This window comes from Eleutherodactylus coqui, chromosome 3, assembly GCF_035609145.1.
Source record: "Eleutherodactylus coqui strain aEleCoq1 chromosome 3, aEleCoq1.hap1, whole genome shotgun sequence".
Taxonomy (NCBI): Eukaryota; Metazoa; Chordata; class Amphibia; order Anura; family Eleutherodactylidae; genus Eleutherodactylus; species Eleutherodactylus coqui.
Genome location: NC_089839.1, coordinates 301121812 through 301148912, shown reverse-complemented (window position 1 = coordinate 301148912; position 27101 = coordinate 301121812). Strand labels below are relative to the sequence as shown.

At 48.4% G+C, this 27101-nt stretch overlaps 1 protein-coding gene across 2 annotated transcripts in view; it reads right to left on the bottom strand.

Annotated features, from left to right (window-relative positions):
* The window catches only part of LOC136621924 (serine/threonine-protein kinase TNNI3K), a 328182-nt gene extending 301324 nt beyond the window's left edge, over nt 1-26858 (bottom strand). Inside the window, exons 1-4 of one of the 2 annotated variants that reach the window (XM_066597787.1) lie at nt 26739-26858; nt 22621-22788; nt 19454-19546; nt 9348-17702 (exon numbers count right to left, since the gene is read on the bottom strand). In XM_066597787.1, coding sequence (XP_066453884.1) covers nt 16264-17702; nt 19454-19546; nt 22621-22788; nt 26739-26811 — 1773 coding nt within the window. In that variant the 5' untranslated portion in view covers nt 26812-26858 and the 3' untranslated portion in view covers nt 9348-16263. Of the gene's footprint in view, nt 1-9347; nt 17703-19453; nt 19547-22620; nt 22789-26738 lie in introns of those variants that run through there. The other variant, XM_066597788.1, reaches the window with a different exon arrangement.
* Between the last annotated feature and the right edge of the window lie 243 nt (nt 26859-27101).

Sequence of the window (27101 nt, the reverse complement as noted above, 5' to 3'; positions counted from 1 at the left end):
GAAGTTCAGGATGTTAGTATACTGCGGTGGGCGGGTGAAGTTCTGGATGTGATTATACTATGGCAGGTGGGTGAAGTTCTGGATGTGAATATACTACGGCGGGGGGGAAGTTTTGGATGTGAATATATTATGGAGAGGGGTGAAGTTTTGGATGTGAGTATACTACGGTGGGGGGGTGAAGTTCTGGATGTGAGTATACTACGGCAGGGTGGTGAAGTTCTGGATGTCAATATACTATGGCGCGTGGGGGGGTGAAGTTTTTGATGTGAGTATACTACAGCAGGGGGGGTGAAGTTCTGGATGTAAATATACTACGGCGGGGGGTGAAGTTTTGGATGTGAGTATACTACGGCGGGGGGGGGGGTGAAGTTTTGGATGTCAGTATACTACGGCTGGGGGGTGAAGTTTTGGATGTCAGTATACTACGGCAGGGGGGTGAAGTTCTGGATGTGAGTATACTACAGAGGTGGGGGGGGGATTTCTGGATGTGAGTATACTACGGCAGGGGGGATGAAGCTTTGGATGTGAGTATACTACGGCAGGGGGGTGAAGTTCTGGATGTGAGTATACTACGGCGGGGGGTGAAGTTCAGGATGTTAGTATACTGCGGCGGGTGGGTGAAGTTCTGGATGTGATTATACTATGGCAGGTGGGTGAAGTTCTGGATGTGAATATACTACGGCGGGGGGTGAAGTTTTGGATGTGAATATATTATGGAGAGGGGTGAATTTTTGGATGTGAGTATACTACGGTGGGGGGGTGAAGTTCTGGATGTGAGTATACTACGGCAGGGTGGTGAAGTTCTGGATGTCAATATACTATGGCGCGTGGGGGGGTGAAGTTTTTGATGTGAGTATACTACAGCAGGGGGGGTGAAGTTCTGGATGTAAATATACTACGGCGGGGGGTGAAGTTTTGGATGTGAGTATACTACGGTGGGGGGGGGGGGTGAAGTTTTGGATGTCAGTATACTACGGCTGGGGGGTGAAGTTTTGGATGTCAGTATACTACGGCAGGGGGGGTGAAGTTCTGGATATGAGTATACTACAGCGGGGGGGGGGGGATTTCTGGATGTGAGTATACTACGGCAGGGGGGATGAAGCTTTGGGTGTGAGTATACTACGGCAGGGGGGTGAAGTTCTGGATGTCAGTATACTACGGCAGGGGGGGTGAAGTTCTGGATGTGAGTATACTACAGCGGGGGGGGGGGGATTTCTGGATGTGAGTATACTACGGCAGGGGGGATGAAGCTTTGGATGTGAGTATACTACGGCAGGGGGGGGGGTGAAGTTCTGGATGTGAGTATACTACGGCAGGGGGGGGGGTGAAGTTCTGGATGTGAGTATTCCTATGGCAGGGGGGTAAAGTTCTGGATGTGAGTATGCTACAGTGGGGGGGGGGTGAAGCTCTAGATGTGAGTATACTACAGCGGGGGGGTGAAGTTCTGGATGTGATTATACTATGGCAGGTGGGTGTAGTTCGGGATGTGAGTATACTACGGCAGGGGGGGTGAAGTTCTGGATGTGAATATGCTATTCCGGGGGGTGAAGTTTTGGATGTGAGTATACTATGGCGGGGGGGGTGAAGTTTTGGATGTCAGTATACTACGGCTGGGGGGTGAAGTTTTGGATGTCAGTATACTACGGCAGGGGGGGTGAAGTTCTGGATATGAGTATACTACAGCGGGGGGGGGGGGATTTCTGGATGTGAGTATACTACGGCAGGGGGGATGAAGCTTTGGATGTGAGTATACTACGGCAGGGGGGTGAAGTTCTGGATGTGAGTATACTACGCCGGGGGGTGAAGTTCAGGATGTTAGTATACTGCGGCGGGCGGGTGAAGTTCTGGATGTGATTATACTATGGCAGGTGGGTGAAGTTCTGGATGTGAATGTACTACGGCGGGGGGTGAAGTTTTGGATGTGAATATATTATGGAGAGGGGTGAAGTTTTGGATGTGAGTATACTACGGTGGGGGGGTGAAGTTCTGGATGTCAGTATACTACGGCAGGGTGGTGAAGTTCTGGATGTCAATATACTACGGCGGGGGGTGAAGTTTTGGATGTGAGTATACTACGGCGGGGGGGGTGAAGTTTTGGATGTCAGTATACTACGGCTGGGGGGTGAAGTTTTGGATGTCAGTATACTACGGCAGTGGGGGTAAAGTTCTGGATGTGAGTATACTACAGCGGGGGGGGGGGGATTTCTGGATGTGAGTATACTACGGCAGGGGGGATGAAGCTTTGGATGTGAGTATACTACGGCAGGGGGGTGAAGTTCTGGATGTGAGTATACTACGGCAGGGGGGGGGGTGAAGTTCTGGATGTGAGTATTCCTATGGCAGGGGGGTAAAGTTCTGGATGTGAGTATGCTACAGTGGGGGGGGGGGGTGAAGCTCTAGATGTGAGTATACTACGGCAGGGGGGTGAAGTTTTGGATGTCAGTATACTACGGCTGGGGGGTGAAGTTTTGGATGTCAGTATACTACGGCAGTGGGGGTGAAGTTCTGGATGTGAGTATACTACAGCGGGGGGGGATTTCTGGATGTGAGTATACTACGGCAGGGGGGATGAAGCTTTGGATGTGAGTATACTACGGCAGGGGGGGTGAAGTTCTGGATGTGAGTATACTACGGCAGGGGGGGGGTGAAGTTCTGGATGTGAGTATTCCTATGGCAGGGGGGTAAAGTTCTGGATGTGAGTATGCTACAGTGGGGGGGGGGGGTGAAGCTCTAGATGTGAGTATACTACGGCAGGGGGGTGAAGTTCTGGATGTGATTATACTATGGCAGGTGGGTGTAGTTCGGGATGTGAGTATACTACGGCAGGGGGGGGTGAAGTTCTGGATGTGAATATGCTATTCCGGGGGGTGAAGTTTTGGATGTGAGTATACTACGGCGGGGGGGGGGGGGGTGAAGTTCTGGATGTGAATATATTATGGTGGAGGGGGTGAAGTTTTGGATGTGAGTATACTACGGCGGGGTGGTGAAGTTTTGGATGTGCGTATACTACGGCGGGGGGGTGAAGTTTTGGATGTGAGTATACTACGGCGGGGTGGTGAAGTTTTGGATGTGAGTATACTACGGTGGAGGGTGTGAAGTTTTGGATGTGAGTATACTACGGCAGGGGGGTGAAGTTCTGGATGTGAATATACTACGGCGGGGTTGTGAAGTTCTGGATGTGAATATACTACGGCGGGGGGTTGAAGTTTTGGATGTGAGTATACTACGGCAGGGGGGTAAAGTTCTGGATGTGAATGTACTACGATGGGGGTGAAGTTCTGGATGTGAATATACTACGGCGGGGGGTTGAAGTTTTGGATGTGAGTATACTACGGCGGGGTTGTGAAGTTCTGAATGTGAATATATTATGGCGGGGGGGTGAAGTATACTAGGGCGGGGGGGTGAAGTTTTGGATGTGATTATACTATGGCGGGGGGGTGAAGTTCTGCATGTGATTATGCTTGTCTGTCAAATTTCACACAACATATTCAAGAAGAAGCAAGCCAGGTATCGTTCTAATAATGTAATTCTCTTATATCCATTTCAAATGAACATGCAGGTTGGTAATGTCTACAGTAGCCGTGATTATGGGTTCTGGACGCTAGATGTTTTTAGCTATTTTTTGTAAAAATATATTTGACAAGGAGCCCTCGAGGCTGTAAAGGCTGGCAAACCCTTTTTTAGGCCTATGTTCTTCCTCAGGGCTTGGGAGCTCCGTGAAGACCTGTGGATTCTCAAGAAAACAAATCCTTCCTATTTCTATCGTCTCTGTATCTTCTGTCATGTAATGTTTGTATTCACCACAATATTAGACCATCTGTTTATCTTCCACCTTCTGTTCTTATTTTTTTGTTTTCTTTCTTTTTTCCCCTAATGTCATAAACTATTATGTATAGGACAGAATATACCACCTCCTCCAGGGGCCAGCTCGTTGGAACCAAAAATGTTCAATTTATGGGCATTGATACATCTTCTAATTATAATCCAAGGAGTTTGCCAATCCTCGTTTGCTTGGGTGATCATAACCGAAGCGCCTGACAGTGCCACTTGCTGGTCCAGCTTTTGTGACATTAAATGCATATATTAGTATTCAGAATGGTGATTTCTAGGGGATGTCAGACATTTAAGTGAATGTAACAAAGCTGCAATACCAGAACCAGCCTATAGACAAGAGTGGTGCTGTTTCTGGAGGGGAAAAAAGCCTAAGTTTTCAGAGTTCCTCTATTTCTACAGCATTGGTAATACATTCAAGTACCTGTAATACAGATAAGTGTCCTGGACTAATACCAAGATGCGTGGCAATAGTGGAACAGTTTTGGAAAAATATCGTTGTGATTAATGCAACCCCCCCCCCTCCCCAAAAGCTGGTCATTTCACGCCACTTGCCTCAAGATATGTAGAACTAAGAAGATAGTTAAGGCAGGACGCATCTGGAATGTTTGAGCTCCTGGTGTATATGTCAACGATATCCATAGGTGTCCGTGCGCCTGATGGAGGTCAAGAATGTTCTTTTTCTTATCTATCTGGCTACTACAGGGCCTTGCACAAATATTCACCCCCCTTTGGTCTTTTGCCTGTTTTGTTGCATTACAACCTGCAATTCAAATAGATTTTGAGGGATTAGTACTATTTGATTTACACAACATACCGACCACTTTGAAGGTGCAAAATATTTTTTACTGTGACATAAACAATAATGAAGATAAAAAATCCCTGAGAACTTTAACCCTTTGCAATCCAATTTTGGATTCAGGGTTTCCTAGGGTTTTTTCTCTTTCTGCCATTATACAATAGCGCCCTCTGCTGGCTAGAGCCAGTACTGTGGTATGGGACATGCTGGAGAGGCCCCCCGACAACAGAGCGGCCAGTAATATACAGTTTGAATACCCTGCCGGACGTCTTTCAACATCGGAAGCTGTGCAGCCTTCAATCAGACTGTCTTTAGACGTCAGACAGTGGATTGGAAAGGGTTAATGTGTATAGATAATCTGCCCTTGAAGGTCACTACTTTGTGGAACTACCTATAGTTGTAAACCTCTCGGGTCTCTCTTAGATCAGCACTTCTACATGTAGGGAGTTTTACTTTTTCTTTCAAGCAAAACTGCTCCAACTCCTTCCAGTAGATGGTTGTGTTGGTGTCCAGCGGTCTTCGGCTCAACCACAGAGTCTCCACTGGACTGAGGTCTGGGCTTTGATTAGACTGTTCCAAGACATCTCCATGTTTCCCCGTCTCTACCATGTGAAACAAGTTTTCCTCAAAAATAGCCGCATATTTACTGCTGTCCATCATTCCTTCACTCGTGACGAGCTTTCCATCATCCCCTCCATGACGCCATCGTGCTTCCCTGCGGGTTGGTATTCTTGGGGTCATGAGAAGTCTTGGGTTTGCGCCACACATAGTACTTTTAATGTTGCCCAAAAGTTCACTTTAAAGGCTCATGCTCCGGGGTGTATGCGTTAAATGCTGTCCATCTCCCTGCAGCGTTTTACCCATTTTGTAAGCATACGCTCTGCTGGCAGAGACCGCATACAGCAGCGTACGCATGCGCAGTGACTTTTCTTTTTTAATTCCCAGTGGCCATGCGTATAAAACCGCTGCCCATACACAATGTATACCGATATACAGGGCTCACACTGCGTGGTACGCAGAGAAATAGAGCATGCTGTGATCTATTACGTGCACGTATCGATACGCAGTGTCTACACGCTAGTGTGCATGGATCAATGAAACTCCATTGGCTTTCATTGACTCCATTCACTGCGTATCACATGTCCGTGCAACTAACATGTAATATGCGGTGAAAACACGGTCGGAATATGAGCCCTTAGTCTCACCTGACCAGAGACCCTTCTTCAGGAAGTCGGCCACACGTTGTTTGGTGAACATGCCCCACTCTGTCGAATGTACGGCTTAGCGCTTATTCACACGAACATTTTCCATCTCGTTGTACATGTACAGCTTATAGTCTTACTTGCCCGGTCTGTGAGGTTTGGTGGGCATCTTCTCTCATCAGATTTTGAGTTGCGCCATTCTCTTTCCACTACTATAGCATAACTCTGCTCTACACATTTCCACGACTTTGTCTGGGACCTGTTTGGAGAGCTCTTCGGTCTTTTTCTTGCTTGCTCAATGGTGTTGCAGACTCGGGGTCCTTTATACAGACATCATATGGCGCTTTTATTGCCCACAGGGGGGACCGTATTTAACTAACGATGGGACTTCTGAAGTTAGTTTGTTGGACCAGATCTTATTAACCCTTTCCAATCCACTGTCCGACGTCTTAAGACATTATGATTTAAGCCTGTACAGCTCTGATGTTGGAAGACGACCATCAGGGTTCTCTTACTATATACTGCCAGCCTCTCTGCTGTCGGAGACTTTAGCCAGCAGATAGCGCCGTTGTATAAAAGACAGGATACAAATTGGATTGGAAAGGGTTAGGTTGGGCTCAATGTTATTGCGTACTTGCTGCACACTGCCCATCGCCATGTACTATCTTGGCATGTATGCATACAATTTGTCTGAGCGGCAACCTGGCTGCCTATGGGAGATTGGTAACCCGCATGCAGAATACGCTATTCCAACACAGTCGTGTGAGCCCGAGCTTGGGGGCTTCACAGCAAGGGAGGTGACTATAAAGGGGGAACACATATGCACTCACAACTTTTCAGCTATTCATTTTTGAACAAGTTCGTTTTTCCTCCCACGGTAACAATCTGATCTATTTTTCAGCTCCTTTACATAAAATGTAAATTAAAATCCATTTTAATTACAGCAACAAAAAAAGCAACCAAACAGGAAAAACGGACATAGAAGGAGATGAAATTAGATTTCATTCACATTTTTCGGTCCGGTGTTGGGCCGCCTTTGGTCTGAATGACTGCAGTAACCCTCCTAAGCCACTTTCCAGCAAATTCTCATAGATGTGTAGAGGTGGTTGCTTCCATTCCTCAAGGAGAGCTTCCGATGGGGATTCATGGGATGATGGGCATTTACTGATGTAGCATTCTAGTTCGTACCACAAATTGGATTGAGATCCGGACTTTGGGCTGGCCAATGGAGTTTGCAGACATTCTGCTCCTATAACCCAACCTCGACTCATGATTTATGACATGGTGCTCGTTGTGTTGGTGGAGACACGGAGCTGTACCAGAGTATTGCCACACCCAAGTGCGACCATGCAATCGGAAGATGGTATACTGCCTACAACACTTGCTTCTGCTAACTTACAGTCCAAGAACATTACAAACCCCATCGTAGGCACCGCTGTGCATTCACTGCTATGATGTTGTCTGCAGCCGCTTGTCCATGGTAACCCTTCACATGCCGTTCTCTACAGAGGGTTCTGGTGCTAATGGATACTCCAACGGCCTGTGAGCCCTCCTGAGCAAGAGCAGACGATGTGTGTGATGTTTTCACAGCTCATACAAGGCTTCATTGTCCCCGTTCTGTCCATTTACAAGGTCTCCCTGAACGTGACAGCAGCACTCACACCAAATGGTCTCCATCTCCCAGTAACGTGGCCAACAGTGGACTCTGGAAGGTCCAGAAGCTGCGATGTTCGTACTGATTGGTTGGTGACATCCTCCCACCAGACCCCGTTGTCAGCTCTACACCTGGTGGCATCCCCACCACCAAACCCCGTTGTCAGCTCTACACCTGGTGATATTCCACCACCAGACCCTGTTGTCAGCTCTACACCTGGTGACATCCTCCCACCAGACCCCATTGTCAGCTCTACACCTGGGGGCATTCCATTACCAGACCCTGTTGTCAGCTCTACACCTGGTAACATCCCACCACCAGACCCCACTGTCATCTCTACACCTGGTGATATTCCCCCACTAGCCCCCGTTCTCAGCTCTACACCTGGTGACATCCCACCACCAGATCCCGTTGTCAGCTCTACACTTGGTGACATCCCACCACCAGATCCCGTTGTCAGCTCTACACCAGGTGACATCCCGCATGCCAGACCTCGTCATCATCTCTACACTTGGTGACATCCCACAACCAGACCGTTGTCAACTCTACACCTGGTGACACCCTCATGCCAGACCCCGTTGTAAGCTCTACACCGAGTGACACCCCACCGCCAGACCCCGTTGTTAGCTCTACACCAGGTGACATCCCGCATGCCAGACGCCGTCGTCAGCTCTACACCTGGTGACATCCCCCAACCAGACCTCGTTGTTAGCTTCACACCTGGTGACATCCCACCGCCAGACCCCATTGTCAGCTCTACACCTGGTGACATCCCACCACCAGACCCCATTGTCAGCTCTACACCTGGTGGCATCCCCCCACCAGACACAGTTGTCAGCTCTACACCTGGTGACATCCCCCAACCAGACCTCGTTGTCAGCTCTACACCTGGTGACATCCCCCAACCAGACCCCGTTGTTAGCTCTACACCTGGTGACATCCCACTACTAGACCACGTTGTCAGCTCTACACCTGGTGACATCCCACTACCAGACCCTGCTGCTCTACACCTGGGGGCATTTGATGGTTTCTGTACTGGCATCTCCTGTGTGATCTTTTCCGTTATACTTAAGACTACAATGTGAAACCCATGGCTGCCAATGGGCTCTTTTACATGAGTGATGTTTTGTAGCCCGTGCGAATGCAGCTTAATGCTCACACATCACCTGACAGCACAGCACTGGTGGTGGTGGGGCAATACTCTTATCAGTATACCTTTTAAGGCTGGGTTCACACAGGGCGGATTTGCCGCGGTTTTGCCGCACGGAATTCAGCCGCGGCAAATCCGCCAGCGGCCGCTAATCTCGGGATTAGCCAGCCATGTGGACGAGATTTCTCAGAAATCTCGTCCACACGGGGCGGCCAATCCGCTGCGGTAAGTCCGGCTGGAACCGCGGCTGGGGCCGCAGCCGCGGTTTCAGAATATGCAGCATGTCCATTCTTTTTTTCATTCCGCTGCGGCCGCGCTCTCCTCTATGGCCGCGAGATTTCCGACGGGAATCCGACCCGTGTGAACCTAGCCTTAGCGCTGTATAGTGTAATTGACTGCACTATTCTACACACAAACACAGAGTATAGTATGTTTGGTTTTTAAAAAACATGGGCTCCTATGGGTGATGCCTGCATTCAGCGGCATCCAGCGGAGGTGTGCTCCGGCCATCTTCCTGCGGGACACCTTCTAATGCAGTGTGAACGCACTCTTACTTGGCCGGTCCGTTTAACATTTTAGTTCACTATCTCAGCATCCCAGGCTGATGCAGAAGACAGACGTGTATAGTAGCTGCTGAGGTGTCCCACATAATCCCTGTGTCTTTATTGATTAGATTATAATTGTGTGCAGAGACGGCGTTGGACACGGACGGCAATCCCGAGACTGATTTATTGTCTTAGGCACACTGGAGCTGAACATATAAAAACAGCTTAAGTAACCCGGCACCATGAAACACATTTAATGTGAGTGAATATCCTGCTGCTGAGTTAATAATCTCATCAAATAAATGATACAGAAATGAAACAGTAAAAATCAACATCTTAAAACTGCAGATTCACCTTAAAAACTACTAAAAAAAATGTCTGGCAAACATGAAAATGCCGATATGCGTAATATACTTGTATTTGCGATGTTTGAAGAGTCAGAAGAGTTGAAAAAAATAGCTGTAATCTGGGACTTTGTCACAGCTGTCATTGGTCTGGAACCCCCCCCTAAGAGCTGGCGGTGGGCTGGGCCAATCCTCTCAAAGCTGGCGGTGGGCTGGGCCAATCCTCTCACAGCTGTCATTGGTCTGGAACCCCCCCCTAAGAGCTGGCGGTGGGCTGGGCCAATCCTCTCAAAGCTGGCGGTGGGCTGGGCCAATCCTCTCACAGCTGTCATTGGTCTGGAACCACCCTTAAGAGCTGGCGGTGGGCTGGGCCAATCCTCTCAGAGCTGTCATTGGTTTGGAACCCTCTAAGAGCTGGCGGTGGACTGTGCTGTCCCCTCAAAGCTGGCGGTGCGCTGGGCCAATCCCCTCAGATCTGGCGGTGGGCTGGGCTGTCCCCTCAAAGCTGACGGTGTGCTGAGCCACCTCATCAAAGCTAGTGGTGGGCTGGGCCGTCCCCTCAAAGCTGTCAGTGAGCTGGGTCAATCCACTCAGATCTGGCGGTGAGCTGGGTCGTCCCCTCAAAGCTAGCAGTGGGCTGGGCTGTCCCCTTAAAGCTGTCAGCGGACTGGACCAATCCCCTCATTGCTGGCGTTGGCTGGGCCAATCCCCTCAGAGCTGACGGTGGGCTGGACTAATCCCCTCAGATTTGGCAGTGGGCTGGGCCAATCCCCTCAGATTTGGCAGTGGGCTGGGCCAATCCCCTTAGAGCTGGCAGTGGGCTGGGCCACCCCCACAGAAGTGACAGTAGTTAAGATTGCACCCACAGAACTGACAGTAGTTTGAGCAACCCCTTACAGCTGGCAATCTTGAGGGCCCTTTCAGAACTGTCAGTGGTTTGGACTGCCCTCTCAGAACTGTCAGTGGTCTTGACCGCCCCCACAGAGCTGGCACTGGTTTGGACTGCACCCTCAGAAACAGCAGTCATTAGGAGCACCCCCTAACAACTATCAATAATCTGGAGCATACCCTCACAGCTGTCAGTAGTCTGGCCCACCTCCACAGAACTGGCAGTGCTTTGGACCACCCACTCAGAGGTAATAGTAGTCTGGATTGCCTCCAGAGGTGGTAGTAATTCAAATCAGCCTATCACAGCAGTCAGTATTCTGGACCGCTTCCTCACATGTGCCAGACTACTGCCACCTGTGGTGGGGTGGTCTGGACTACTGACACAGCCAGATTATGGCTATTAGCCACCTTTTTTTCCTACTCTGTCCAGTTCAAATGTAACTTAAAAAAAAAAGTACATTCCGCATACGTTTGCTTCTAGGTATCGCAGCTATTTTCTAGGCATTGGTTTGGCACAGATATCTAGATCTCATAATCATATTAGGAACACAAAAATGGCAAATATGGCAGCCAATGACTTTACACAAGTGCCTCATAATATATGGAGGGCGGGTACAGTAGGGCCTTATAGATCGCTATGGATGTTGTACATACATCCTGCAGGGATAACAGGAGGGAAGCATTTAGGCCTCATTCACACAGCTGCATGTTAGCATTTATAGTACAGCCAGAACTCCTGCCTGCGGGCCCAATGATTGCAACGGCCGGGCAGCACGGTGGCTCAGCTCAGCGCTGTTGCATTACAGATAGTTTCAAATCTAACCAAAGGCAACATCTGCATGGAGGTTGTATATTCTCATGTTTGCATGGGTTCCCTCCTGCACTCCAGCAAAACCACTTTATTTCATCCCTGCCCCCTCACCTGATTGCCTGTCACACTCTCCTCTATTATACCTGTGTGACAGGAGAGTCTGTGTGCCCCTGTAGATCGTTTCTGTGGTAGGGATCATTTAACAGCATCACACAAAAGAGATGCTCCGGTTTTGAGATAAACATCTGTCGCCGGACTAGAGGCGGATATATTGGCTGTAGTCGCTCTTCTCTGCCATCTGCTAGTTTCGGGCAACCAAGATGGCCAATGCAATCCTCAGACTACCTAATCCCTACAGTGCATTGGTAGTATTAAACTACCCCAATCCACTATACCTGCTCTCTGATTGGCCAGAACTCCTCATGTGATCAGCACTGGCCCATCAGAGTGTATTATGTAGTAAGAAAATTACTGCAGCCATCTCTGATGGCCGAAAACAGGGTCCAAAACCAGGGAATCAGAGGGGCGGCAGAGAGCAACTCCAGCAGATACCCTGCCCACATATAACCCACCCTCAGAAATTTTTCTCAAAACTAGAGGGTTACTTTAAAGGGGTTGTCTGGGCTCCTTTCAACTATCCTCTAGCTAGGAAATCAGCAGGAGATGGGATAAGGGGGCCGGGGAAGTATGGCACTTGGGACCCCTGTCTATCCCCTGATCGTTCAGCCCGCTGTCCAGCGCAGTGGGCTGGAGGTGGTAATCAGCGGATGGGAGGGGTGTGGAGTAGGGGCACCAGCTTCACTCCTATTGAAATCAATGGGAGCACCACACTGATATTCCACTTCCTGCTCCTACTGATGACAACCTGTCCTTGGCAGGAAGTAGAATAGCAGCGCTCCCACTGATTTTATTGGCAGTGAAGCCGGCGCCCCCACTTCCTTCCCAGTTCTCTGATAACCGCTGCACTGGAGAGCAAGCCGGACAATCAGCTGATGAACGGGCGGCGGACGCCCATCCATCAACTACCGATGGCCTAGTAGAGGTCATCAGATGAAAAGAGGGCAAACAACCACTTTAAGCCGATTCGCACATTTAAACGCATATGTTAAGCATATAGCCGCACGTTTGTGCCCGTTTTTCACTATGAAATATCTTAAGAATAACGTTTTGTAGCTTAACCTTTTTTTAAAGGGCATTTGTGAGCAAAAACCGTATATATTAAACATAAGAACTTTTACGTTTCCTCACATTTCCTATTGACTACAATGTAAAAAAAATGTATTGTGACGATGAGGGATTAGTCGTGTCTCAGGACCACCTTCTCCTCACAAGATGGGTGGCAGCACCTCAGGAATTCACTTCCACACCGGGTCTTTAGTAAAAAAAAAACAAAAAAACTTGCGTAACAATATCACAGTTATCAGAGGCTGCACAGTGCAAATACAGAACAGTAGCTGGCCGTCTAGCCACTAACTAAACACAAGCTCTTCAGTCTTCTCGAACCACAGGCCTAAAGCCTTTATGTAACATAGCAATGTCTGTATGCAATTCCCAGTGTCAGTCCAGAGGGCATCCTTCCCTGTCTAGTCTCACAGCGACCATCTCTCTTAGACCGCAGTGGACCCAGAGAACAGAAAAGAGCTTTTTACCCGCCTGGAGAGACACAGAGGCAGGTGTCTCCTGATTAATGGGCCAAAAACACCCTTTCTCTGCCAGACACTTTTGTGTCAGTCTGCAGCACAGAGTGTTGAGGTAGCAGAAATGCAGTCCTAAGCTCTCACTCATAACCTGAAGGTTGCGGGTTCAATGCCCACATGATTCAGGTAGCGGAAGTTGGTAAAATGAGTACCCAGCTTGCTGGGGGGATAAAGATGACTGGGGAAGGCAATGGCAAACCATCCCGCAAAAACATCACAATGTGATGTCACCCTAGGAGTCGATCGCGACTCACTGCGTGCACCATGGGACTTTACCTTTATCTTGCAGCCCTTTGGTGGCCATTTCTGGTATTGCACCTACTACAGTATATTGAGTAGGAATACTACGCTTTTCTATCCTACAAATGTATGGCTAAACATAGACCTACAGCTATGCTTACGATCGCATCCAGTTCCTTCATGTATCTTTAACATATATGCTAAACGTACATTAAAACGTGATGCGTTCCCTCTTAGATCGGAGGTTGGCGGGGCATGAAGGCACTTGTAGTTCTACAGCAACTAATAAGCCCCAAGTTCTGAGAACAGCCGTCCTAAAAGGTGCAGAGCCGGTAAACCCCCCCGATGTTGAATATCGCTCTACAATGGCCTTTTGTTATTTTCCGTGTTATGCGATAAACACTCCCATCAAGCTGCGGGTTAATTAGCGCTACAGTCACATCAAGAAAGCAATCTGATTCATTATCACAGCCGGAAATGCCCTTCTACGTTCCTTATTCTCAGACAATAATAGTAATTAATGAGTATTATCATGAAATCCTTTACCTGCGGCTCACCTCTAGGGCTCCTTCCCAGAAAATAGTATATTTACAAGCGCGGCTGCTATTAGAGGACGCCACGTCGGGCTCTGTTGTTCTGCAGAACGCCACTCGAGGCTCCGGCAGACTAATACAGTTCAGGCCGGGCAGAGGGTTTGTTTTTAATTAGGACTAAACTGATGTTCTAGATTTGATGTTCCTCTCAATGACTTCATTCATTGATAATGGTTACAACTTCCGTTTTTCTGATACAGAGCACCAAATTTCTTGTATAGACATTCACTGTCCTACCAAAAGTAACTGGACACCTGAATAAGAGTCGAAAGTAGTACTTATTCCCGTATGGTAATACTTAGTGGGGCTCCTTCGACCCTAATGACATTGGATACTCTCTGTGGTATGCCTTCTACTAACGTCTGATACACTTCAGCTGGTATTTCCCTCCATTCACCCTGCAAATATCTGGCGAGATCTTTCAGAGGAGAAGCATTGGCTGGTCTATAATGGTGCAAGGAGTGTCGTCATTGTGCAGTTGAGCGATGAAAAAAAAACGTTCCATGGAGTGACGAATCACACTACTACATCTTCACATGAGATAGCGGTACCTAGGTGAGGAGGTAAGTACGGCAGAGGTCCTGTTATGGTCTGTGGATGTTTTACGTGGCATGGTCTCGCTCTGTTGGTTGTAGTGACAAAAACCATAAATACAGAAGTGAACCTTGACATCCTGAATGATAATGTGCTGCCGACAATGTGGTAATACTCTGGAAGTGGTCGGCCATACTTCCAACAAGACAATGCACCTTATTCCAAATCCAGCACTGATTTACCTTGGTTTGAGGATATGGATGTTTCACGATGGGCCTGGCTGCACAGAGTTCCAACCTGAACATCTCTGGGACATACTGGAGCATTGGGTCAGGAAATAAGTACAGCGTCCATCTTTTTCTTTGAGAGAACTTGCTAGACATTTGCAGGATGAATGGAGGGAAATACCAGCTGGTGGTGGTGGTGATACAGGGCAATCCACTGCTTTGCCAGTAGGGGTTGTATTCCTGTATGGTGTGGAGCACTTACCTATGGCTGGCATCCTTGGTATCAGGTCATATGTGCGGATTATGTTGTCTGCAGTCACTCCTCCCCCAATCTGGGTTGAGTTGAGTGGCTGCACATTAGTCTGCACTGAACATTTAGCTTCCCCATATTGCAATCTGTCTTTCTACATGCTACTAGGGTATATGGTGATGGAGCCTCCCTGCAGTATCAGGTGATGCATATTTGGCATGCGCATAATCATAAACTTCAAGCACTTCACTCCTCAGCATTTTGGAGTAAAGGGTGGTCCGAGTAGGTTTTTTTTGGTAAAATCCTGTTCCCCATGAAGTAAAATAACTAAGCGGCACATACTCGCCTCTCCCTGTATCTCCCGCGCGCGCCGCTCGGTGCCTCGCTCCGGTTGTTTACAGGCTGCTGCAGCCAATCAGTCGTGACATCAGTGGGCAGACCCGGAGTGCCGGCGCGGTACACAGCGGGGAGCAGGGATTAGAGGCCAGTTAGTTATTTTACTGCATGTGGAATGGGATTTTAACAAAGAAAATACTACCTAGACAATCCCTTTAAGACCGGCATATGAAATGTCGTTTCTGAGTAAGTCACCCTAAAGTCCATACAGGAGATTTGGACTTTTCTAACAGGAAAACAACTGCTATAAAGATATAATAAAGTGGATCCATCATTGAACTATGCAAAGGCAGCACTGTGTGGGGACAGGTCCGCTCCCCAATGATCCCTGGGGGAACAGTCCGCTCCAACTCGAAAGGTAATATAGCATGCATACCTAAATAAATCCTTATCCCATTGCGGACGAGTAGCTACTTGATTTGCACGGCCAAGAGCGCCCCTTTATCTGTATTATCCCAAAAGGCGCGCGCACACAAAAATATATCATGCCGGTTGGCTAATAGGAGCCATCAAGAATATAGTCATATTGAATACTCCAGCCTTCCCTGCTCCTCTGTGATTGATGTCCGGCTGCATATGAACGCGAATGAGTAGGGATGAACTGCAGTACCAGAGGCGGCCTATGGACAGGTGTGGTGCCGTATCTGCAGGAGAGTAAACATTTTTCTAACCGCATACAATCTCTTTAAAAGGGAGGGGAAATACCGGATCCAGCGGTGTCAGAGCCCCCCCTTGTGGCCGGTTCCAACACCAGGCCTTGTGGTATGGCTCTTCCGTTGCCTGTGAAGTCATCGCAGCTGTTTGGCTTATGTTAATACCAAAGCCAGCCCCTTCTGTCTCTCCATTGGTTGTCACACAGAAGGGGTCTGGCTTAGTTATTAAAATGAACCCAAACGGCCAGATGCCTTCCGAAGACGTCACGGACAATGGAAGAGCCATACCATAGGACCAGGTGTTGGAACTGGGCCATACAAGGAGGTCGTGAAACATCAGGACTGGGCATTTCCCCTACTTGGGCAACTACTTTAATGCCCCAGTGGAAAGGTAATGGAGCCGGTCTTGGTAAAGACGGATGGTAACAAACCTGAGTGTCCGAGTGTATCTAAATAACAGATGTAACTCCTACTTGCAGTAGAGTCTGGATTTCGTCATAAAGAACTTGTCGAAAACTCAACATTTCATTGATGTTTTTGTATGCCAACATCTCCTCGATGGAAAGCCTTCTGGCGTCTCCCAGATCTGCCGCCGACTTGCTGTTTATAGCCTTCAGCATCTCCACGGAGGCCCAGACAGATTCCTGCAGCGTTGCATAACACGGGAAAATACGGGCGTTCCATAAACTCAAAGACTTTTGGTCACCGGAGAAAAGCTCTTCAGAAACTCGGATGCCCCACAGCTCCAGACTCTGCAGGAGGCTCGTTCCAAATATCTGAAGCGAGTTCACATCCGACAAGGAACCCACGTTCTTCTTTAAGTTATCCTCAATCCCAAACATGATGGTTGCATACATTACTTGGCCATCAATCATCAGACTTAATGAACTCACGAAAGATTTGTCTGGGATGACACATCTAATACTTATGCATGAGCCGCTGATAACACAGCATTCCCCCACGGACACATCAGGGCCCAGCTTGGAATATTCAATGACTGTGTGAGGTGAAACTTTGCATTTTGCATCTAATAGGCTTTGAATGACACAGGCTTTTTGACTCAAATTTTCATCTTGATCCGGAACGATGCTAAAAACTTTCGACTGTAATCCAAGTTCTGCCTGGAGGGAAGTATCAGAAGTGAGATGATATAAGTATTCCTGCAAGGTCCCGATGTGATAGAATTTCGAGTTATTTAAAACTATGACAGAAAATTCCGTCCCTCTAAGGAGAAAGTAGATTTTTCTTCTCACTGCCGTCAGCTGGGATTCCACTTTCGAGACGTTGGCCGTGTCTTCTGTGTAGTCCAAAGTTGCGTCGGGTCCCAAGGCTTGCAAAAAATCCCCGTAGGCGTCAATCTCGCAGTTAATGACCCCTAAGTCTTCATAGAACTGGAGCAGGATCTTCACAGTGCCGTGATCCATGTAAAACAAGCTGTCCGTATAAACCAGCTCCGATGTGGAGACATCTGATTGGGTTCTCGAAAGACCAACGATCTTTGGGTTAAGGGTTACCGCCCCCGTCTTACGCATTTTATCAACGCTGGGCTTGTGAAGGTAAGATCGGCACGTTCTGTATTCTAAGTCTTTATAGTCAGACGAGGCATCCTCCAGCACAAACACCCCGTGCGTCGTCCCCGTTTCCAGCGGTGACGGGTGAGCTAGAGCGGTAATGCCTGGTCTGTTGAAGGCGACTGCCAAACCATCGGTGCTGTAGAGTTCGATGTCGTCTGCGCAGGTCACCAATACACCGGGATTCATGTTGGAGGGGAAATCTATGTAAATGGCCAGTTTGAGGTCTAGCATTTGATAAAGCGGATCACCGAACGGTAAAGCTGTAAATATCTTGCCCAGCGCACTTGCATTCGGTAATCGTTGACTGAAGCCACCTATAATAAGAAAAAAAAAATGGCAGAAAATGATACTTTACTAAAATCGAAATATATCAGCGACTATAGCGAGTACACAGCCATCATATATAAAAGCATGTAGGTGCTGGAGTATCAAACATGCCAGACTATTAGATCTTTGACTATATATGGCCTATCCTCAGGAAAAGTCATCTGTAGTAGATTGGCAGAAGTCCATTGCCTAGGACCCTCTGCTGGCCAGCTGTTTGCCGAGCCGGTGTGCTTGTGAATGTAGCTGATTTCTGCAGGAAGTAGACAGCTCCGTTCTTACTGTAGTGGCTAGGCGTGGTATTGCAGGCCAAGTTCCCATTGAAATAGCAGAAAAAAAAGCTTCCTGATCTGAACTGGTAGGGATTCTTTAGTGTAAGAGCAATGACAATATTGGGCTCTCTAACACAGTGTATTTAATAGTTAAAGGGGTTGTCCACTTGTAAACTCTTGATGGCCTATCCTTACTACAGACCATCCATAGTAGATATGCGGCAGTCTGCCACTCCAGGCCCCTGTGGATCAGCTGTTTGTGGAGCAGATGCACTCATTAACCGAGCTGATTTCTGCATGAAGCAGACAGCTCTGTTGTAACTGCAGTTGCCAGGCTTGGTATTACAAGCCATTCACGTCAATGAGAACTTCGCCTGCAAGTCCAAGCCTGGTTACTACAGTGGGAAAGGAGCTGTCTGCTTCCTGTAGACATCTGCGCAGTGCATGAGCACACCAGCCCAGCAAACAGCTGATTGGTGGAGGTCCTGGGCGGCAGGACCCCGACAATCTACTAGTATCTTATAAAGTCATTGTTATTAGGCTTGTATAAAGAGTCTAACATTGACTTGCAGGAATACTGCCTTCCAATAGGTGGCGCTGTTCCATCTTCCTTATTTGCATTAATGTGCACCTTCACACTTAATTTGTCCAATGTGCAGACATTTGTTATTTGTTACCCTGCCTACTATTGATGACCTATCCTGTGGAAGCCTGGCCACTACAATGGGAATGGACCAATGGGAATGGACGGAGCAATCTGCTTCCTGCAGAAATCAGTTCAGTGCCCCGGCCTAGAAAACTGTTGATCAGTGGGGGTCCTGGGCAACAGACCCCTGCCAATTGACTACTGATAGCTTATCCTCAGGGCACGCCATTAACAGTTTACAACCGGGCAACCCCTTTAAAGACGCGTCATTGATCCAGGGGTTTAGTACGATGATCACATTTGTCTGGAGGGAAGGTCTTTTCCCGCTACAATGAAGAATTTAGTGAACTGTCTCATAATGATTTGTTTTTCCCCACCTCTGTTGCAATATAGCGCCCAAGTTCCGGTCCTCAGACCCCCTATGGAAGTGATGTACCCCATTTAGATAACCACGGTAATGGTGGTCCGAGTGCGGTTCAGTACGGCCTTAGATCTAGAGCCTTTAGCTGTAGGTATACGGTATTCCGTGTCATTGGCAGAGGTATATATGAAATATGAATAGGAAGCTCTGACCCCAACAGAGACCGGTAGACAAACTCTGCCCGACTCCAGGAAGGATGTTTGCGTAATTGAAAATCATTATGAGAGCCGTTCAATGTAAGCGCATTGATTATGTTTAATTAGTTAAAACAAGATCATGGGAGATTATCTATTGACTAAAAAGAAGAAAAAAAATCCGGTAACCCCAGGGCCAGCTAATTATTCCTGGAGTAATGAGAAAATTATCAAAGAAATGTTGTGATTGATAAATGTACAAACCTACCGGCATGGATCAGGATCACCGTATAGGAATCCAATTCCCGTGGATACAGCCGCTGCAGGCAGCGCAGGGCGTACAGGGTCGAGCCGCCGTTTCCTTAATTTACAAAGATGCAAAATTTTATATTAGAAAAGCATGATGAAGAACGGCGCACAAAACCCAGGTTGGTACTGCACTGAATTCAATGAGAGCTGTGCCTGCAGTACCAAGCCAGGCCACCGCAATACGGACAGCGCTGTCTGCTTCCAGTGTTGTTCTCACTGAGAGCTGATCGGCGGAATCCCAAGCGACAGACCCCAGTCCATCATCGACTGATGACCTATTCTGAGGATAGGTTATCATTAGCTGAAGTCCTGCATAACCCCTTTAAAAAGAGGTCCTGACATGTCTGTTTTAGTAAATACGTACGCTTTCCATTAAACAATATTTCTGGAGTATCTTTTCGAAAAGCTTTTTATAAGGGATGCGGAAATGCCCGACAGCTGTCCTATCGATAACTGCGCAGTGAATGGAGGTGGAGCGGCCGAGGATCGTTATGGCCCACCGGCCCCCATACGCAGTACAAAAAAGCTGTTGCTCAGTGCAGCTTAACCCTTTCCAATCCACTGTCTGATGTCTAAAGACATTATGATTTAAGGCTGTACAGCTCCGATGTTGGAAGGCATCCGTCGGGGTTCTCTTACTGTATATTGCCAGCCTCCCTGCTGTCGGAGCCTATCCAATGTGTCACCTCATGCAGTACTGGCTTTAGCCAGCAGATAGCGCCGTTGTATAACAGCAGACAAAGAGTAAGCCCCCTAGGAAAACCAGGATACAAATTGGATTGGAAAGGGTTAATAAAGGATATGCTTCCTCTCCCGTCTACTGTCCAGTGCGCAGAGTTCCCTTCTTCCTCGAGTCTTTGCCGATTGGTTACGGGGGCAAGCGCTCATCCGCTGGGGTGACCGCACAGCCGATCCAGGTACCAACGTTCCTAATGCCGCATTTACACAGGACGACTCTCGGCTAAATGATCGCACGAGCAGGTGACATCACCACTAGTGGAAGCGGCGAGCGTTTACACGCAGCGAGAAGTGAGCGAACCCGCCATGATTGTTATGCTTGTTAGAAGTGAGTGACAAACAAAGTAAAAGATGGCTTTGCATTTAGAGGTAACGATTATTGCGCATTTTCGTTCATTTGGCGAATTTTACGTGATAATCGTCCTGTGTAAACTGCCCTTAATGCCCGCCTACATGCACTCTTTTGCCCCGTCCATCAACTACTGATGGGTCAGTAGTTGAAAAATGTCAAGAATATCCCTTTAAGGCGAGGACAATAAGTTGATGGGTATCAGATCTACATCGGGGTCTGGGCGAATATTTTACACAAAATTCCAGGTCTGATGAAAGCGAGGCTGATGACAGCGGGCAGGATGCCACACGGCTCGTCGCTGAGCTGCGTGACCAGACCCCATGCTGCTGCACAGCGGCGGGGCGGCAGAGCTGCCACTATCTACCAGACAACAGAAGGATCAGAGAGTCGAAAGCAGCTGCAAATCTCCGCTGAGAGATAATGAGCGGGAGGATGCCCAAGAACCTCCGCTTGTAGTGTCAGAGGGTTCCGGATAATGAGGGATCGGTCAGATCTGGACGGCGACGGGTTAACAGTGCGAGCGGGCGCAGAATGTACGGGAACGTGAAATATAGCAAGTGCTCAAATATCTAGATCTTCCTCCCTTTAAAGGAGTTTTCCCATTAAAGACATCTGCTATCCATAGGATAGGGGATAACCGTGCGATCGCTGGGGTCTGACCTATGCAGAACCCCAGCGATTCTGACAGGAGTGGAGGCGTGCATGCGTGGCCACCGCTTCATTCACTTCTATGGGAGAGAAGGAGATCGTCAAATGCATCATTCTGCAGCGGTCCCATAGAAGTCAATGGAGCGGCGGCTGAGCATGTCAGAATCACTGGGGTTCCCAGAGGTCAGACCCCCAGCGATCAGACATTATCCGTTACCCACAGGAGGATAAAGGGTCTTTAAATCTGAGAAAGACAAAAGAAATCTGTGCAAGTCCCAGAAGACCAACCGCATTCCTTCTCCTCAGGGTATTGGGTCTGGCTATAACCAGGAGCCTCCCCCCGTTGGGCGCCGATAGTTTCCGCCAAGTGATGGATTGGACAGGACTTCATGGCTGCCACTATAAATGAATGTCATAACGCAAATACTTGCAAAGATGGTTGAATTGAGTTTTTCCTTCACTTCACTCCATTTCGACATGTTAAAGTTTTTCAATACATTATGTGATATATAAACAGGGTTGTCCGGTTGTAAACGACTGCTGGCCTGTTTTTAGGACTTAATATAATAGATCGGTGATCGGCTACCAACAAATAACTATGCACCTTTCTGTGATGATTTCTGCAGGAGGCAGACAGCTCCATTCTCTCTTCAGTGACCAGGCTTGGTATTACAGGCATAGTTTATATTCACATCAATAGGGACTTTGGCTGCAATACCAAGCTGGGCCACTGCATCAAGAACGGAGCTGCTTCCTATAAAAATCAGCTCAATACACAATCACACTGTCAGAGTGAACACATCATCCGTGGGATCAGACCGCCATAGATCTACTATTGTTGGCCAATCCTGCGAATGGTTTACAACGGGACGACCCCTTTAAATAATACCAGTGAAGTAAAATAAAACAACTTGTCCAGCAAAAAACAAACCTTCAGACAACCACGTTGACAGGAGGGGAAACAAAAAAAGTTATGATTTTTTGAAACTGGGGAGGAGAAGTTGAAAATAAAGAGAAAAAAAAATAAATGTGCCGCACCCTTAAAGGGTTAAACGAACCGGACTTCCTACTTTGCAGACGACGCACTCACCTGCTTCTCCGTGGTGTGCGAGTCGACACAACACCTGATGTGGCACATTATTAGGTGGCGGCGCCCGGTGGGCGTACGCAGCAGTTATTTGGGAAGTCAAGTGTTGTGGAGAGAAGATTAGAGGGGAAGCCGCTTGTTTCTCTAACCAACAATAAGGCTGAGGAACGAGGGGATATTTATAGGCTCGGATCAAACGCTAATTGGCAACCCGTGTGCACAGCGGCAGACACACCGCCACAGATGGGAGCGCTGCTCCGGGCTTAAGGCTGCCAATTAGAAACATCGCTGAAGAGCTCACCTATTTTTGGTCCCGGTGGATCAGAGAAAACGTGATAACGAACTCCGAGAGGAAGTTCTTTCCTCGCCACTTTATCAGCTATCTGCCGCTGATAAGCCCGCTCCTGTTGTCTGTCGGCCGCGGTAATCACAACCACATCCCAGAATTCCCCAGGCTGCGCTTCTCTACCTGTATGGGGCACAAACAATAGAGGATCAGACGGACGCAGAACACATCACCGAACCTAATACAATGCTGACTACATCGAGGCCTTATTCCCGCGGCCGTATAGACGCAGCAAGTCGCGACCGTCCGCGGCATTAGATTCCAATGTAATCATTCAGATAAACGATTTTTGACTGCGTAAAAAAAAAATTGCGGCGGTGAAAATAGCACATCGGCGACCGAAAACAGTCACCAATGTGCTATTTTTGCCGGCGCGATATTTTTACGCAGCCATAACTTTTTTATGCTGCGCCCAACGGTAGGTCTTGCCCGATCTTTTGCCGAGATACGCTGGAGGCTCCCATAGACTTCAATGGAAGATGAAAAAAAAAAAGGGGGGGGATTTCTGCTGACCAAGGGATTTCCGCGCTGCAGCGTATTTTTTCGCTAATACGCCGCAGCACACAACTTAAGCGCAGGACTTGATCACGGTTATTTTTCTTTCATGCGTTTTCTAGTTGCGATCGGCCGAGAATCACACGTACAACTGTGTGAAGAAGGCCTGAGGGGGGATTTGTCCCGAAATGCCTTTTTTGTGGACCCTGTGTGGTTCAACACAGTGCTCAATTAGGAGCGCCCCCTGCTGGTGCTTTTATGAGGGGTGACACCATCCGGGTCTGACTGTGAATCTAATGAGCCCAACTAACTGCAAACGTGCGCCAATCAGTCTGCTTAATACTTGGTCGCCCCAAAACAGCAGCAGTAACCCCTCAAGACTTCACAAACCCTCTAAGGGGTCCGGTGGTATGTGGCAGCAAGATGTTCGCAGCAGATTCTTTAACCGCTTAATGTCGCAGGCCATACGTTTACATCACGGGACTCATGGTCCGTAGCGCAACATGATGTGAACTTGCCACCGCGGCGACATGGCAGCCTGCCACTACTTACCGCTGAGGGATCAATCACAGCGGTCCTGCCCAACAATTACTGTGATTGGTTAAGTTAGCATTGGCTGACCAATCAGAGCGCAGCAGACAGAGTTCGCGCTATTTACAATGCTCTCTCTCTACCCCCCTCCACCAATGATTGGGGGGGGGCTCAGAAAACCCCTTTAATGGTATAGCTAATCAGTGTATGTTCTTTAGTAGCCCTTGACCTTCCCACCTGTGGGCCGGGCTCACACGTCCGGATTCGTATTGTGGTTTCAGCGTCTGCGCGGGTGATCCGCTGGCAGTGAAAGGCACGCATTTTCGTTTTTTTCGTTCACACTCATGGATACGAATTGCGTATTCCGCAAGAGGAAGAAAGATTGTGGCATGCTCTATTTTGCCACGGAATCCATGCGGACGGCCTCCATTGTCAATAGAGGCGTCCAACCCGCAGCCCATATGGAATTAACCTGGCATACGGGCTGTGGGTACTTGCGTCACTGCTAAGCATCGGCGCAGGAAATGCAAATTAAACATTGTACTTCCCATGAGCGCTTGCGAGCCGCCACGGTCATCCACAGTACAGTAAATGGAGGTACGCAGGGTCACCAGCCGGGCTGACAACGGGAATCAGACCCGCTCCGCATAGAGCACCTCCTCACACGTCACCCATAGTTGTGCGCTATTGTCCTAGGCGCAGTCCTTCAAGGAAGTATTAATAAACGCCGCTGAATTCCACGATCACTCAAGTTTTTAACCCCTTAGTGACCAAGCCTGTTTGCGCTTTAATGACCAGACCAAATTTTGGAAATCTGACATGTCCCTTTAAGATGGAAAAACACCGTAAAGGTTTTTCATATCCAAGTGATTCTGACATTGTTTTTTCGCCACATGTTGTACTTCATTTAGGTGGTAAAAATAGACCGATAGAATTTGTGTTTATTTATTAAAAGCGCCAAAATTGGGAAAATGTTTAAAACATTGCTATATTACATTTGAAAATGTGAAAAAATGACAAATATGTGCAAACATACTGGACACATTTTTGATAAGATATATATTTCCATCTGTTTACTTTATTCTGGAAGCACATTTGAAAAGCTTTCGTTTTTTTTTTTTTTAACCATTTAGGAGACGTACAAATTTAAGATTGATTATCAACATTTTGAGGAACATTTTACTTTCCTGCACCGAGCCAAGATTACAAAGACTCATGGGTGTCAGAATGATAGAAACCCCCACAAATTACCCCATTTTAAAAACTACACCCCTTAATGTATTCACTGAGGGGGCCTGGAGTATTTTGACCACACCGTTTTTTTTCTGGAGTTAATGCAATTTAGGAGAGAAAAATAAAATTTCAGATTTCTGCAAATACGTCATTTTAAAGGCAGTTCTGTAGTGCACAGAAAATGAGGATTTGCACCCCAAAATGGATCCCCCTGTTTGTCCTGTGTTCAGAAACATACCCGTTGTGGCCCTAATATTATGTCTATATGCACAAAGGGGCCCAAACCATTGGATAGTGCCGATCGCATTGCCGGGGGGGGGGGGGGGGGGGGGGGGAACTGCCCGAGGCCGGGATGACAGCTTCATGCTGTCGGCTACCTGCGGGCACCGACAGCGTGAAGCTGTCACGTCCAGAGCCCGCATTGCATTAATCCCTGCAGGACACGTGTTTTTACGTCCTCAGGGATTAAGGCCCACTTGGGCAGGACATAAAAAGACTATGGGCTGGTCACTAAGGGGTTAAACATGATACTCCGGCAGCAGAATTCCGCGACGCTCACGAGCATAAGCCCTAAATCTGTACTGCGGATTGGTCCGGCTGTTGCACATGCGCAGCACAGATTTCCCCGTGCCGTCACTGTGGCGATGACGTGGTCCCGCCGACATTCCAGAATTGATATTTCAGAATGGCTGCGGGTCGGACGGCTTCCATTCACTTCAACAGAAGCCGCCCCCACACAGGTCCCACATGAAAACGGAGCATGCTGTGATTTTTCATCCGTGGGTGGAAACGGCGATTGGTTTCCGCTCGTGTGCGTGAAGAATCGTTTTTGCATTGCATGCTATGGAGGTTATTGCTGCGGAGCCCGGGGACGGTCGCCCGCTCCGGATTCCACAAGTTAAATCCGCCCGTGTGCATTCACCCGTACTAGAGGCCGCCGGGAGGAGTGCGATGACAGCCGAAGACTTCTGCGGCGAGCGCTGGCTCCCTGTGATTGGCTGCGGGGACGCAGAGACCGCAACGTTCCTGCCCCGTGTAAACATAACCTAATGTGGATTCACACTGAAGCACACGAGTAGATTCCCACCCTCCAATTGGAGCTTCCAACCCTCAGCGCTGCTTGCTGTCAGTGAATAGAAGCGTTACTGCATTTATCTGAGGATCAGCTGCAGGACTCGTTACAGTGTGTCAGACGGTCAGGACGGGTTTTCTGGTGTCGACTTCAAACTGGTGCAACTTTCTGCACTTTTTTTTATTTGCCACATAAAAAAGCGACAGCCGCAGCGTTCGGCTCGTTCGCGGGGCGCGTGTGAATTCACTGCATCTACGGGACCAAAAAAAAAACCACACACTTGCCTGCGAGCCTCATCCGCTGCTGCACTACATACACTGCGTATTTACACATGCACGAGCGCAGAAAAGCCCATTGATTTGCCGCGCAGATACGCAGTGTATACGTCGCCCGCTACGACGTGTAATACACGGGTCCTGCTGCACGTTATTTCAGGCGATCGAACATTGTTTGAAATAATATATTCAAATGTGAATGATTCCCTAAAATCAGTGGGTTCTATTCACTGCGGGTTATGCACATGATGTCTCCTTGCTGCCCATGACAACCAATCAGAGCGCACAATTCATTTTACCACCGCAGTTCAGGAAACGATAGCTAAGCTCTGATTGGTTGCTAGGGGCAACGGCGGCACTTGGATCTGCTGGTTGCTAGGGGCAATACGACTCCAGCAAGTGGCAGCTAGTGTGTTGACATCACGTGACCCAGGCGGCCACAGACGCAGGGGGCGCCATGTCTGTACCTCTGAGGCCGCTGTACTGGGCCAGCCTCCGCCGGCTCTCCCCCAGCAGACCGCCCGCTCCGGGGTCACACATCCTGCACCTCTGACGTCACGGCTCCGTGGAAGGCGCAGTTGTTCCTGGTATGACGTCACTGGAAGGGCGGGGCGTCTGCGGAGAGCAGGAAGTAGTAGGGGGGCGGCTGTCGGGCGTGCTGGGGGAGGGGCCGCTGTCGGAGGGATCATGGCGATGACTACAGATGGTATATATAACACAGTGCCAGCCTCAGGTGCCCCCATATAACACTGTGCCAACCTCAGGTACACTCGATGTAACACAGTTCCAGCCTCAGGTGCCACCATGAAACACAATGCCAGCCTCAGGTG